General features: G+C 42.4%; 1 protein-coding gene and 1 long non-coding RNA gene across 2 annotated transcripts in view; one reads left to right on the forward strand and one right to left on the reverse strand.

Moving 5' to 3' along the window:
* Positions 1-3,135, forward strand: part of LOC128097155 (uncharacterized) — a 31,613-nt gene extending 28,478 nt beyond the window's left edge. Inside the window, exon 5 of the long non-coding RNA XR_008213788.1 lies at positions 2,571-3,135. This is a non-coding gene — a long non-coding RNA (uncharacterized LOC128097155). The remainder of the gene's footprint in view (positions 1-2,570) is intronic.
* A 2,390-nt stretch (positions 3,136-5,525) lies between these two features.
* The window catches only part of Ror1 (receptor tyrosine kinase like orphan receptor 1), a 367,738-nt gene continuing 358,508 nt past the window's right edge, over positions 5,526-14,755 (reverse strand). The window contains exon 9 of the mRNA XM_052718081.1: positions 5,526-9,478. Coding sequence (XP_052574041.1) covers positions 8,051-9,478 — 1,428 coding nt within the window. The 3' untranslated portion in view covers positions 5,526-8,050. The remainder of the gene's footprint in view (positions 9,479-14,755) is intronic.

Below are 14,755 nucleotides of genomic sequence, written 5' to 3' on the forward strand. Positions count from 1 at the left end.
ATAGAAGAAAATAGGAGAAATAAAAATGGTCAGTAAATACATGAAAAAAATGTTTAGCTTCCTCGCCATCAGGAAAACGGAAATGAAAACTACTATGAGATTCCATCTCACTTCACTAAGAGTGGCAATCATCCAGCAAACAAATGCTGGTGAGGATATGGGGAAAGAGGAACATTTAGACTCTGCTGGTGTGAATGCAACTAGTACCTGGACTAGGGCAGTTAATACGGAGGTTCATCATAGAAATACAAAATGGAGCTATTGTATCCCCAGCTATAACACTCTGGTTATATCTCCAAAAGAGTCTTCATCAGCACACCACAAAGATGTTTGCATAGTCATGCTGACTGCTGAACTGCTTATAATTCCTAAAATATAGAACCAGCCTAGATGCTGATCAACAGGGAATGTTTAAAGAAAATGTAGTATATAGATACCATGGGGTTTTATTTATCCATTAAAAAGGGAAATTATATCCTGTGTGGGAAATGGATTTAACATCATGTTAAGTGAAACAGAGATCCAGAAAGATAAATACCAAGCTTTCTTTTATATGTAGAATTTAGATTTAACTATATAATTATATGACATATTAATGATATTAAAATAGAAGACATAGAAGGGGGGACATGAAAGGGAAATGTGAGGAAAGGATAACAAATACTACATACTCCCTCTCTTATGTGGACTCTATCATCTATCATCTATCTATCTATCTATCTATCTATCTATCTATCTATCTATCTATCATTTATCATCTATCAACTATTGTAGTGAGTCTCTGGCCCACCAACCGACTCCAAAATAACCACATAGAGACTTTTTTTAATTAAAAATTTTTAAAATTCATTTTACATACCAACCACAGATCCCCCTCTCATCCCTCCTCAAGCTCCCCCCATCAGCCTTCCCTTGCTGATCCATCCCCCATCCCCTCCTATAAAAGGGTAAGGCCTCCATGGGGAGTCAGCAAAGTCTGGTACATTCAGTTGAGGAAGGACCAAGCCCCTCCCCATCAAGGCTATATAAGGCTCCCAAAGGCAGCTCACACACCAAGGATAGATCCTGATCCCACTGCCAGAGGCCCATCAAACAAACCAAGCTACGCAACTGTCTCCCATACACAGAGGACCTAGTACAGTCCATGTATATTCAACAGCTGTCAGTCTAAAGTTTGTGAGTTCCTATAAACTTGGTTCAGTTGTCTCTGTAGGTTTCCCCATCATAATCTTGATGCCCCTTGCTCATAGAATCACTCTTCTCTCTCTTCAACTGGACTCCTGGGGCACGGCCTGGTGCTTGGTGCTTGGCTGTGGATTTCTGCATCTGCTTCCATTAGTTACTGGATGAAGGCTCTATGATGACAGTGTATTCACCAATCTGATTACTGGGGTAGGCCAATTCAGGCACCCTCACCACTATTGCTAATAGTCTAATCTGGCATTGTCCTTGTGGATTCCTGGGAATTTCTCTAGCGCCAGGTTTCTCCCTAACTCCGTAATGTCTCCCTCTATCAAGATATCTCTTTCATTGCTCTCCCACTCTATCTCTCCCATTTCCTCATGTTCTCATCCCCCATGCCCTCCTCCCCATTGCCCCCCCTCATCCCCAGTTTACTCATAGAGATCTCATCTACTCCCCCCCTCCCAAGGTGATCCATGTATCCCTCTTAGGGTTCTCCTTGTTTCCTAGCTTCTCTGGAGCTGTGGGTTGTAGTCTGGTTATCCTTCTCTTTAGATCTAGTATCTACTTGTGAGTGAGTAATAATATGTTTGTCTTTCTGAGTCTGGGTTACCTCACTCAGGACAATATTTTCTAGTTCCATCCATTTGCCTGCAAACTTCATTATGTCATTGTTTTTTACAGCTGAGTAGTACTCCAATGGATAAAGAAAATGTGGTACATATTCATGGAGACGTATTATTAATTATGAAAGCTCAGCCAACAGCTAAGGTTTATTTCTATCTCTTAGAACTTAAATTAACCCATTTCTATTAATTGACTTTCTGCCTCTTGGCTTTATTACCTCATTTCCATATTGCCCATCCTGCTTGCTTGTCATCTCTTGTCATCTCTGCCTTCTTCTTCCCAGCATCTTCTCTGCCCCGAAAATCCTGCCTAACTATTGGCTGTTCAGCTTTTTAGTAAACCAATCTGAGTGACACATCTTCACAGTATACAAAAAAATTTTTTCCACAACGAACTGTCATCTGACTAAAATCAGAAGGGGAGCCATCTTGAGGAAGGAAGGGGGCTGATGGGAAGTGTGGAAGGGCCAACAAGGGAAATTAATAGGGGATGGTTGTGAGCAAAGTACAAAGACCTATCTTTGAAAATGTCATAATGACACCCATTATTTTGTACACTGTTTTAAGAGTTTTAAGAACATTATGTTCTAGAGTCCTTCTCATGACCATGTGACCGTCATTGCCTGCAAACAGGTGGAAATTGATCCACGCCTTATAGTCAGGTTTGGCCTCAGAACTTGTATTAATAAGCAGCATGACTGAGCTATGACTGGAAGAATGACTGTGTCTTAGGACTCCTGTTTTCTCTATACTGTAAAACAGGTTGTCCTTCAGAGACCCACACAGGGAAGCCACGCACACCCACCTTTGCTGACAGACATGGGTGACACCTGTTTCTGGTGGGAGTTCCACTTTACCTCTAAAGCCAGAAGAATTTGAGCCCTGATCTCTGACTTCGTGTAGCGAGTCCTTCTACTGTCTAAACTTACGGCCGGGAGTGCAGGTAATGAAAACTGACCACAGGCTCTTCACATTAAATGTTCCTTGAGTTTTAATTTCTGCACATGGTGATACCATCTTTTACAAAGTTCTAGGCAATGTCCTATCTAATTTCCAGGCAGGGTTTTCCTCTGTAGCTGACCAGAACATTTGTTCACATAGTCACTTAGGGAAGGATGTGGATCTTGACCCCCGCATGGTCAGCCAATGTTACCGTACTTATTTGTGAACAAGCAAACTCTTAAGTGATTAGAACTCAACTAGTCATAAATATGTCGCAGTCTTCCTTTACATCTCCATGTTTTTCAACCTCCCCATACTAACTTCCCAGGGGACTGCCTGGACTTTGAATGCTTTGATGGGTTGTAAGGCTCGCTCTCCTGAGGTTTCAGTGACCCAGTACTCTTGGTGTTTATGGTAACAAACTTCCTGTGCAAGTCTGACAGGCTGCAAAACCCAGTGTGTGCCTTCTCACTCCTCTTCCTCCTCTGATCTGGTATTTCCTCTTTAGCATTTGAACTGTAGATGGAAAAAAAATGCTCTATAAATTAAGAGGAGTATAAACTTCATCCTGCCACCATTCTGGATCCCTTTTGCTGTCCTCCCCCTTATCTTTAGGCCCCATGGCTCCCTGGAGAGTCAGGCTTGCACAGAGGACAGCTCCTAGGCTGCCAGGCCTGATGAACTGCTGCTCATGCTAGAAAGAGGCTGCAGGTGACCATTTCCACCAACTGTCACAGGAAACGCAGAGGAGGGAGGAGCCTCTGAGTGGCTTTTCTAGTATGATGTGGACTAGGGGCTGGTCTTGCCTTACAGATTGCTGGTGTTTGGGGGACTTTTTTTTTTTCCCTCTTTAAGGTGAAACATAGAGGAAGAAATTCTTTTCATTTTTTTTCAACCATCAAGTTTAGAAATTAAAAAAAATTGTACTAAGAAAATAGCTTCTTTGAGTTTGCCTGTATAAAGGGAATACCATTTAGTCAGGATCCAAGAAGGTGAGGGTTCCCCTGCCTCCCTCCCTCCTAAAGATGCAGAAGATGCAAAGCCTCCTAGAGTTTTCAGGATGCCCTTAGCCACTGACCTGTACTCGTAGCCTGTGCTGTATTTCTTTCTTTTAAAAATACATTGATTTCTGTTACTGTGTCGGGGTGCACGTGCCATGGCACACGCGTGGTGACAGTGAAAACAGCTCTGTAGAGTCTCTTCCTCCATCTTTGCATCAGTTCCAGGGACCACTCAGGTTGCCAGGCTTACAGGACAAGGGCCATGACTTGCTGAGCCATCTCCCTGACCCATTATTCACTTTCTATCCAAGTGAAGAAGTACAGGAAAGTATAACTTTAGGGAGGGGTTGTTGGTGAGCTCACCCCTAACTCTGTAAATTCTAGGCGGGCACTTCACCAGCTGAACTATAGCTCTAGCCTCAGAAAAATACAACGGATTATCAAATGGCTTTAGTGCTGTGGTTTGGGGCGACTAGGCATTCTTTAAGAGGAATAAATGGCTAAAATGCCTGTGTACTGTTAAAGATGAAAAGGCCACCCTTCCCTACCCCATTCCTTTCAGTTCTGTAGCTCTTGATCTTCAGTGTCTGTCAGAATCATGGGGAAGATTCTCAAAACACAAATTGCTGTGCTCTACCCTTAGAAATGTAGATTTAGTACTTGAATCAAGGAAGGACTTGATAATCCACATTGCTGACAAGTTCCTGGGTGCTCTTGGTACCTGGCTCTGGAAGAAACTCTAAAATAGGTAATCATCCTTGAAGGCGCACAGAGGACAGAACTCTTGTCCAGTGAGTATCTACTGCCTCATTACAGGCAATGTGGGATCATGGTGCCGAGAACCCACAGATGTTGGTGATTAGAAAACCAGGGGAATCAAGGGACTTGGGGTTGAGGAGATCGGGACAGGAGCCTGGTGCGACAGAAAGAGTAAGTCGGAATGAAGGTCCAGGCATTCAAGTGTGAGGTGAGGCCCCCACAGACCTCACTGTGTGGGGTGTGGTTGCTTTGTTAAGTTTGATGGCTGAGGTGGCGACAAGACCCTGAAGGTTTCTTGCGCTTCCTTCATGTCAAATAGCAGAGATGAGCAAGTCCTTTGAACTTGCATAACCACACGCATTTTCCTTGGCAGTGTGTATTGATTGCTGGATGGGAGCGCTCTTTCTGTTGGGCAAATCAAGCTTATAGTGATGTTGCGTCAAGTAAATGACTGCAACTCCTTTATTTTACCAAATGGTTGGAATCTAAGCTGGACACGAAAAGATATGCACAGACTAATCTTTAGAGTCTGAAAGCGTAAGTGAGTTTTGCTAAGTTCATATGGAAACATCGAGGTAGAAAATAACTCAACTTCAATCCTATTTCTATTTTTTACATTCCATTATAAATACATCATTTTGATTTTAAAAGTCCAAAGCTTGTCATCTTCAGGCAGATTATACTTGGTTATGAAATCATCAGGATTCTTCTTCCACCTATGGTCACTAACAAAACGATGCCCAAATCAGGTTTCTTTTGTAGGGCTGGGGCTTGAACCTAGGGTGTCATGCATGTTAGGCAAGTGCTGCATCTCTGAGCTATATTTCCAGCCCTGTGGAGTCTATTTTAAAAAATTTAAAAATATCATTTAATTGAAGTAAGGCAAAAATAAGAATTGTGATTCCTCTTTCTAAGAAATGCTAATCATTAGAAATAATATGAAGATTTCCAAAGGCTCCTATGACAGCAATATTCAGGACATATTTTATAGTAAACATTTTAATAAACAGCAGCATAAAATAATCAGTGTTTAATATCATCTCTGGTGGTGAAATACATATGCATATATCCTCAATATAAAATAGTCTTTTGGTCATTACAAGTCCATGTTTTTCTATTTGGAATGCCCATAAGAACAAATCAAACATTGATACAGTGATTAAATGCATGCAGTGAGAATAAGGAAAGATATGGTAGTGTGAGCTATCTGAACATCGCCATTATATATTCGAGGACAATCTACATTGAGTTAAAAACAAGCAAAGGAAATAAGGAAACAGACCAGATATAAAAATGCAGATATATTTTCACTTCTGTGATACAAACCATAAACAGTTTTGTGCAGAGAAATAAAAAAGAAACAATACCTGAAAATAAAATTAGCTTACAAAACATTGTCAACAGAGTGAAAGATTTTTCAGCTTGTGAAAAAAGGTATCATTTAATACAAAAGAGGCTGCATGCTGCAGCATCACAGCACTGTTTTAATAATTATAGCAAGTGGTTTTGAAATTTCGTTTGCTCACCTTAATGGCTTCAGTTATTATAAAAGGCTTAAAAATAAATGTTATAGTTCTTTATAAAAAACTAAGTTGAATTTATTTTTTTTAACCATAATAATGACTTTCCAGAGAAGGTCTCTTACTGGCTCATGGAATGCTAATTCCCCTTTAAGGGACTCCTTGAAAACTCAGATTCACTGAGACTGTGTTTACTCAAAATAAATATCCTTGGAAAATAATTGATTGTCATATCATATACAAAATTGTGGTTTGAAGTGTCATCGTTATATAGTTGCATAGCAACAAAAGGATACAAATCTCCTCCTCTACTCAACTTCAAGAAATGTTACATAGAATCAGCTTATTCATGCCACAAAATAGCTCTTAATTTATTGTCCAGTAAATCTGAATATAGCCAACTCTTTTGAGTTCACAGTACCTATAAGTTCATGTTTATTTGGGAAAACGTAGGCACATTTTGGTAGGCAGATTTCCTAGATTTCTTATGCAAATTCTACCTTAAAAGGCAGAAACATCAAGGTCTTCCTAACTTTCTTATATTCCCCTCAAGAAATATTTCTTTCTATCAATGAAGTAGTTCCAGGTTTTATTTTGCATCTTATAAGTCTGTAAGTCTCTATAGCTTTAAAATAAAAGCAAGACTTGCTGATATTTTTCTTAGGATAAAGGAGTTATTTTTTTAATAAGAGAAAAATCAAATTTAAAATTCCTTTTTATGCAGAACTTGAATCCCACAAGAATTCTGAACTTGGTAAAAGGTAGTTGGCAAGTAAATGCTAGGATGGGCACACTTGATGTCACCCCCTAAGGAAGGCAAGAGGGTTGGATCAAATTGCTTGTTTGCCAAGTTAAGGAATCTGGAGTCTTGCAATCTTTGAGAGAACTCAGTATGTTTGTTTGTTTTTTTAAAAAGACAACCTATAATGTTTTGCAAAATAGGATGTGTAGTCTTTGGATTCCAGCTAGCTCTATGAAGAAATTGTTCAACTTCTTGGTGCTAGAATATAATCGGTGAACATCTCCAAGAAAAACAAGAAGAAAAGTGAGAGTTTAAATTTGGTGGCTACTGGCATCATCACAGGGTTTCCTCTTGCTCACAGTCTATCCCAAGACCTTGGCCAACTTGTACACAGGCTGCAAGGCATGGATGTGGGTGTGCCTACCTCCAGCATCACCTGTTTGCAGCATCAGTGGTCTGGGGACACTCCTATAGAGAGAGGCTGACCAAAGGAACAGTGCAATAACCCTGTCTCTCTCCCATGGATATTGATCCAAGCTGAGGGACCATTTTCCTGACTCTGCCTCCTTGGGGGCCCCATTCCTAAAGCAATAACTCAAATTGTAATCTACAGCCATTTCCAGCATCCGAATCTACCTTCTTTAGGGCCTGTGTAAACACATTGTGGAAAAAGGGACTGGAAAAGGCCTTCATGATGAGAAGAGGAAGTTCACATAAACACCCTACACCATCCCAGAGAAGCCTGACTACCGAGAGGACTTCTGTTGACATGACAAGTCTGGATGGCTCATTTCCATCCGAGATTTAAAATGTAGCCTCAAGTTCCCTGTGTGGTGCTAAACACCACTTCCATTCAAACATGCTTAGAGTCTAAGTTGAATCAAAATAGTTCCTGAACATCTGTCCTGAAGTAGAGACAGCAGGTAGACAAACGCTACAGTATATACATTTTGGGGGTAGATCAGCCAAAGGCAAATACACAGAGCACCGTTTGACTTTCTTTTTTGGTTTACTATGTAATTACAATGTTCTGTTTCTCTTCATTGGTTTTCAGTACTTGAAACAGTCTGTTCCCAACACACCATGATGGAGTGAAAATCCCACAATGCTTATTTTTTCCTGGCTAGTGTCTTTCCAGTAAGACACAGTTAAACTTCACAGAAGACACTGGTTGCAATGTCTGCTAAATGAGAACCTTCAATAAAAACATTTGAATATAAATCTTTTCTGCCACTTTTTAGTTTGTCTGGTAGAGAGTATTTACAAAAGTCACCCATTTTATACTTCTGCAGAAATCATAGATTCGGTGTGCCCATGAATATTGGAGTCTCCAAGCAAAGATGGTTGCTTTGAGTCTATTTTGTAGGGTTTTTGAGATTTGTTGCCAAAAACAGTGATACCCATTCCACCAGGGTGATTTGGAATTGACATGTGTGGTAGCAAAGGAACGTTTGCTTCCTGATTGGATCCTGATGAGGGCAAGCTGGCCACATGGCCAGTGCTGGTCGACCCACTGGCACTGCTTGGGGACCGACTCTTGGGAGGTGGGCAGTGCTGAATCACCCTCGGAGGCCCTGCAGGCTGGTAGTGGGCCGCCGGAAAGGCTGCATATCCCGGAGGTATTGGGTATCCGTTGATGGGGATGAAGCGCTGGTTCTGAGGTATCGCTGGGCCAATGAAACCAGCAATCTGGCCCTGTGGTGTAATTCCCTGGCCCGGGAACATGTAATTGGGAAACCGAGGGTTGCTGAGGTTACTCACAGGGCTGGCACTGAGGGAGGTGGTCTGCGTGGTAGCATTTCCACCTGAGGGAGTGGTAGAGCTGGTGTGACTTGAGAGGCCCTCCCAGGATCGAAGCCGGACATGGATGTCTTTGAAGCGCGGTCTCCTGGAAGGAATCTCATTCCAGCACTCAGTCATGAGACTGTACATTCGCGGCGGGCAGTCTTCAGAACATGGTAACAGCTGTCGCTTCCGCACCATCTCGATCACTTCCTGATTGCTAAACCCATAATATGGCTGGAGTCCAAAGCTGAAAATCTCCCACAACACAACCCCAAAAGACCAGATATCAGAATCAGAGGAGAATTTGCCATACATGATGGCCTCCGGAGGCATCCAGCGAATGGGCAGGGAAGACTTACTCTGCACCCTGTAGTAATCGGCAGAGTAAATTTCTCTGGAAAGCCCAAGGTCCGAAATCTTTACATGCAGTTGCTCTCCAATTAAAATATTGCGAGCTGCAAGGTCCTTGTGCACGAAGAAGTGACTAGACAGGTATTCCATGCCAGCTGCAATCTGAATTGCGATGTGCAAGAAATCTCCATGGTCCAGACTAGATTTTACTGTCCCGTCTTCATCACTGCTACAGCCGACATCCGAATGCGGGGATCGCATGATGAGGAACTCATGGAGATCTCCCTGGTTCATATACTCAAAGAGCATACACACAGGTTGTTCCTGGGTGACGGCACCAAGGAGGCATACAATATTGGGGTGGTGTAATTCCGCCATGAGAGAAGCTTCCTGTTGAAATTCTGTCCACTGCTGGGGGTTGTTATAGTCTTTCAAGGTCTTGATAGCCACCAACTGTGCATGGTCCATGCCTGGGAGGTAGAGATGGCCCTTGTAGATTTTTCCAAAGGTACATTCACCCAGTTCTTCCATGAAACGCACAGCAGAAAGAGGCAGCTCCTTAGCCTTGCTCTGTAAGAAAGGGAAAGTATGGGTTAAACCTTTCTTAAAGTCAGACATCTTGGCATTGAAAGGAGAGGTGGGGCATATGTCTAAGGTAAATAGGAGGGATACTTGTGCTGAATGTAAAGGGACTTGCAATTCCCTGCAGACCATGGTTATTTATATATTCTACCCGTTATAGTGCTGAAATGACTCGAGGGTCACCCTAGAGGAGACTGATTGTAATAACTTTTGAAGAAGCTAGGTGTGGTGGCAGATGCATGTAATCCCAGCATTGTGGAGTCAGAGACAGGAAGATGGAGGCTATCTTAGGCTACCCAGTGAGGTCCTATCTTAGAAAACAAAATCCCCCAAGATCATACAAACAAGTAAACAGAAAAAGGAGACAAACAAACAAACCAACAACAACAACAACAAGGCAGAGCAGGCATGGTGGCATATGTCTGCAATCCTAGCACTCAGAAACAGAGGTGGAAATGTCAGGAGTTTGAGGCAAGCCTGAGCCAAAACCCAGTCTCAACAAGAGCTGGGAAGGTAGTTCGAGGGTTAAGAGTGCCTTCATAGCCAGGTGGTGGCGGCGGCGGCGCACACCTTTAATCCCAGCACTTGGGAGGCAGAGTCAGGCGGATCTCTGTGAGTTCGAGGCCAGCCTGGGCTACAGAGTGAGTTCCAGGAAAGGCACAAAGCTACACAGAGAAACCCTGTCTCAAAAAAAAAAAAAAAACCAACCCCCCCCCCCAAAAGTGCCTTCATGTGCAAGCCCCTGGGTTTAACTCCTAGGCATAAAAAAATGTATGTGTGTGTGTGTGTGGGGGGTCTACTAAATAGAATGTTGTAAAGTTGTGGAAGATAAGGAAGCTTTTTATGTACAAGCATGGGATGGACTTTAAATTTCTACTGCTTTTGGTTCATAAAAAGCAGAGAAGCTAGTGCCATACATAAAGAGGAGCAATAGCCAGGTGGTGGTGGCACATGCCTTTAGTCCTAGCACTCAGGGAGGCAGAGGCAGGTGGATCTCTGTGAGCTCCTGAGGAAGCCCGGTCTACAGAGTGAGTTCCAGGACAGGCTCCAAAGCTACATAGTGAAACCCCATCTTGAAAAACCAGAGAGAGAGAGAGAGAGAGAGAGAGAGAGAGAGAGAGAGAAATAAACCTGTCCATATTTCCTTGTATATGCATAAGAAAATTTAGAAAGCCAAGAAAAGGAATCTCGGAACAGCAGTGGCTAAGAGGGAGTACAAAAGTGGGAATTAGAAAGAGAGGGGTGGAGGTAGAGATGCTTCATCTCAGCTTTTTTATTCATTAAACATTTTAGGATTAGGTTAAAAAAAACATTAACTAACAGAGTCATTACATTTAAAAGCATATGTTAGTCTTTCCATCTGACTAATCAGGAATTTCTTTTCTGCCATTATAGGTCTCCCTACTGTTCTGCTTACATGATCTAGACCAGTGTTCTCAATTTCCCTAATGCTGCTTTAATACAGTTGCTCATGTTGTGGTGACCTCCAACCATAAAATAATTTTCATCACTATTTCATTACTGCAATTTTGCTACTGTTATGAATCATAATGTAAATATCTGTATTTTTCCAATGGTTTTAGGAAACCCTTGTGAAAGGGCCATTTGACCCCCAAGGGGGTCATAGCCCACAGGTTGAGAACCATTGATATAATAGGTAGAAAGTAATTGTAATTTTGCTACTGAGCTGTGTCTCAGTTCCTAAGACCATCAGAAATATGTGCTTCCCTATGGTCTCGAGCCACAGGTTGAGAACCATTGGTCTAGATTGATTCTGCCTTTTGGTTCAGGTGATTGAATCCAGGGCCTCATGCATGCTCCACACACACTCTACCACTGGACTCCATCCTCAACCCTTAGGGTAAGATTCTTGTGGGATCTTGATGGACTTCCTTTGGGAGAGAACGTGTGAAAATGAGAAACATAATGAATTAAGCTGTTTTATTTTTCATAGCATGGGAATGATCTTACTTTTTTTTGATAAGAGTAACCCAAAATGAATCCCTCCTGCATGACATTAAAATAAGGATTCCCATGATAGCTGATGGCAGTTAAAAAAACCTAAAGAGCCGGGCGGTGGTGGCACATGCCTTTAATCCCAGCACTCAGGAGGCAGAGCCAGGCAAATCTCTGTGAGTTCGAGGCCAGCCTGGTCTACAGAGTGAGATCCAGGACAGGCACCAAAACAACACAGAGAAACACTGTCTCGCAAAAACCAAAAAAAAAAACAAAACAAAAAAACCAAAAACCAAAAAAAAAAAAAAAAAAACCTAAAGAATCCAACAGATACCCTGGCCTTTTAAACAGTATAGTAAGTGTTAGCTGCTTTTTCACCTGAACAGGAGTTCCGGGTTTTGATGATAGAGAAGGGTAAGGGACTGAGCAGTAAAATCTCTCTTGGGAAAATGAGAAGTAGGAAATAAGCCAATGGCCTACCAGACTGAGAATAAGGACTTAAACCTGATGCTCTCCTACACCAAGTTAACCTTTGGCAAAAAGGTGTAGCTCAAATCACTACAGTTTTGAATTGAAGCAAATCTGAGTTTACATCTTGGATCTGCTGTTTGCTACTGATACTAGTTCATTCCTGAACAGCACGTAACAAATATTAACTGACAGCACAGGCCTGTGAGGTAGGTCCTGTGTAGTAGCTGTTAACCTTGAGTTTCTTCACTTCTGTGCAGCCATCCGGAAGTGGATTAAATTTTGTGAATGACTTAGATCTGCATCCAGCCTCAATTAGTCCTACAGAGTACTTTCAATTCCCTTTATTTTTTAAAAAACGTGTTTTAAGTTTCTTTTCTAAGACTTTCTCTGGTTTGGTATAGTTGTTTAGTTTCTTTAAAAAGTGTTTTTCAAGCCGGGCGGTGGTGGCGCACGCCTTTAATCCCAGCACTCGGGAGGCAGAGCCAGGCGGATCTCTGTGAGTTCGAGGCCAGCCTGGGCTACCAAGTGAGTCCCAGGAAAGGCGCAAAGCTACACAGAGAAACCCTGTCTCGAAAAACCAAAAAAAAAAAAAAAAAAAAAAAAAAAAAAAAAAAAAAAGTGTTTTTCAAATTGATGTAGGATTCATTTGGATCCCAAGGGCAGGTCAGAAGTTGAGCAGCTGGCACAGTGCTCCTCTTTCGGGATGTGTGGGTGGAGGTAGACATAAGGTGGGAAAGAGACAAGAACAGGCCAGATTTCGGGGTACAGGAAGAGAAGAGGTGAGCAGGACCTTGGCAAGGGCTTGGCCTATGGCCCCAGTCTTTGGAAGTGCCCCTCCCTCCATTGAGTTAACCAATTCCTTCCCTCACATCCACCTTTGCAAGAACTCCCTTCGTCATTTTACAGGTGGAGGAGGAGGAAAGGGGAAAAAGAGAGAATGTTCAGGAAAGCTATTCTGAGGCTCTGGCCAGTCAGGCCCGTCTCAGCAATGGCTCTGGAGGCTGAGCAGGGCTCTGAGACTTGCCTGAACTGGAAGTAGGGAACGATGGTGGTGTATTCTAGGGTGTTATAAAATAGTTCTTTCTTTCTATTCATGCACACAAAAGGCTACATTTTGACCCAATTGCATCTTGTCATTTCTCATCAGCACTGGTAAATTAGACAGCACGGAGCTAAGTGTGTCTTCGCTGACTTATCTAAGGAGGGAAAGGTTTACAAGAGTCACCCTAATCCAAAGCTGAGTGTTTGCCATGGGAATGAGTAGGGAAACACCTAAAATGGTGGAGTCCAGGAACGCTTTCCTTTAGAACACCTGTGTAGCAAGCCAGCCTAAAAATGCCCAGAAACCCATACTCCAAGCTTAGTTTCAGGGGAGCTATTTACACAGTGATTTGCATTAAAAAAAATGCTCAAGTTACTTGGTACAAATGAGTCTTAACTACAGACTCATTTTCAAATTTTACATAAATCCTTAACTAGTTAAAAAATCATAAAACCCCTTAAAAGAAGCCGTCAGTAGACTGCTCGGAGATGGCAGGAAATTAGCTGTATTGTTAAGGAACAGATGGTTTACATTACACAAACCCTTTAGGCTAAACTTGTTTAGGTCTGGCATATTGTAAATTATATTTTAGTAATGAAAGTGAAATGACCTCTGCTTGACCCCAAGTGGGGTTTGTCTGTTTGAACCAACGCAGTGGAAACTACGAAAGAAAATGAAGTCAGAAAGTTCTGGCAGCTCAATTTTGGCTCATTTCAAGTTAAGGGGTTATAAATCTGTTTAGTTTTTGTTTGACAAGTATTTGTCATACAGGGATGTACAAAATGTAAAGAAGTGTAAAATACACACGAGGCACGGTGCCAAAGTAAACCAAGTACAAAGGCAGCCTGGGAAGAGCAGGGTCCCGGCCCTATCTCTCCATCACTCCCTCCATTAGTTGAATGACAAGATGGGCTGCGTTTATTATATGCTGTAAGGCAATTAAGTACCTTAAAACCGAAGCAGGCTTTCAGTTTAAATGTTAACATTTTTCCTTCTCAAAGTAAACACACATCTGCCTCAGTTCAGCTTTAAAAATTATATCATTTTTGGTGGGGGAGGGGAAAATTTGATGCAGAAGTCAATGTATTGGCCAGGGTCGGATAGGGTTTCTTCCCCCAGTCATTTGGGAGAACCATTGGGCTAGAGTGGAGATGAGCTCTTTGCAGAAGGAAAAGAACATGTAAGTTCGAGACCTATATGCATTTGTTCTAGGTCTGGTCAAGACACAGATCCTGAGGCCAGGATGATGATGGTGGCCTTTGACTGAGGGATGAACAGTAAGTAGGGATGTTTCTTTTCCTATCTCTTAATGTGGTATATGGAAATGATAAGCCATGGACAGAGCTTTAGAACAGTGTTTAGTATAGAGATGAGCACCGATGGGTGACAAGAGCCATCTCAATGATGTTAGTTTTCTACTTTGGGCAAGTTTCACCTCAAGTGAGAGCACATTTGAACTGAGGCCTCAGGCAGGAGAGTTGGTAGGCTTGCTAACTCTTGCTCCTTCTACATAGGTGACTAGATCATCCTAGGAAGTGAGGTGAGATTCTGTGTGGCCCTGACCATTTGCAGTGCAAAGCCCCCTCTAAGACTTTCCTCTTCTCTGCATGGGAGGGTGCTATGGTGTAGTGTGGGAGGGGAAGAGAACCTAGAGCTAGAGCGGGAAGGAGGCTCCAACAGTAGGTATTAATGGAAGACTGCTGAAGTTTATATCTACAAGGTCACCTTGAAGCTTCCCCCTACAGCCCCTGGCATCCCTGTTACTCAAAGCAAAGTCACTTCCCATGTTTTGATGG

The sequence above is a fragment of the Peromyscus californicus genome, unplaced genomic scaffold (genome assembly GCF_007827085.1).
Source record: "Peromyscus californicus insignis strain IS unplaced genomic scaffold, ASM782708v3 Scaffold_5__1_contigs__length_169319896, whole genome shotgun sequence".
NCBI classification, from domain to species: domain Eukaryota; kingdom Metazoa; phylum Chordata; class Mammalia; order Rodentia; family Cricetidae; genus Peromyscus; species Peromyscus californicus.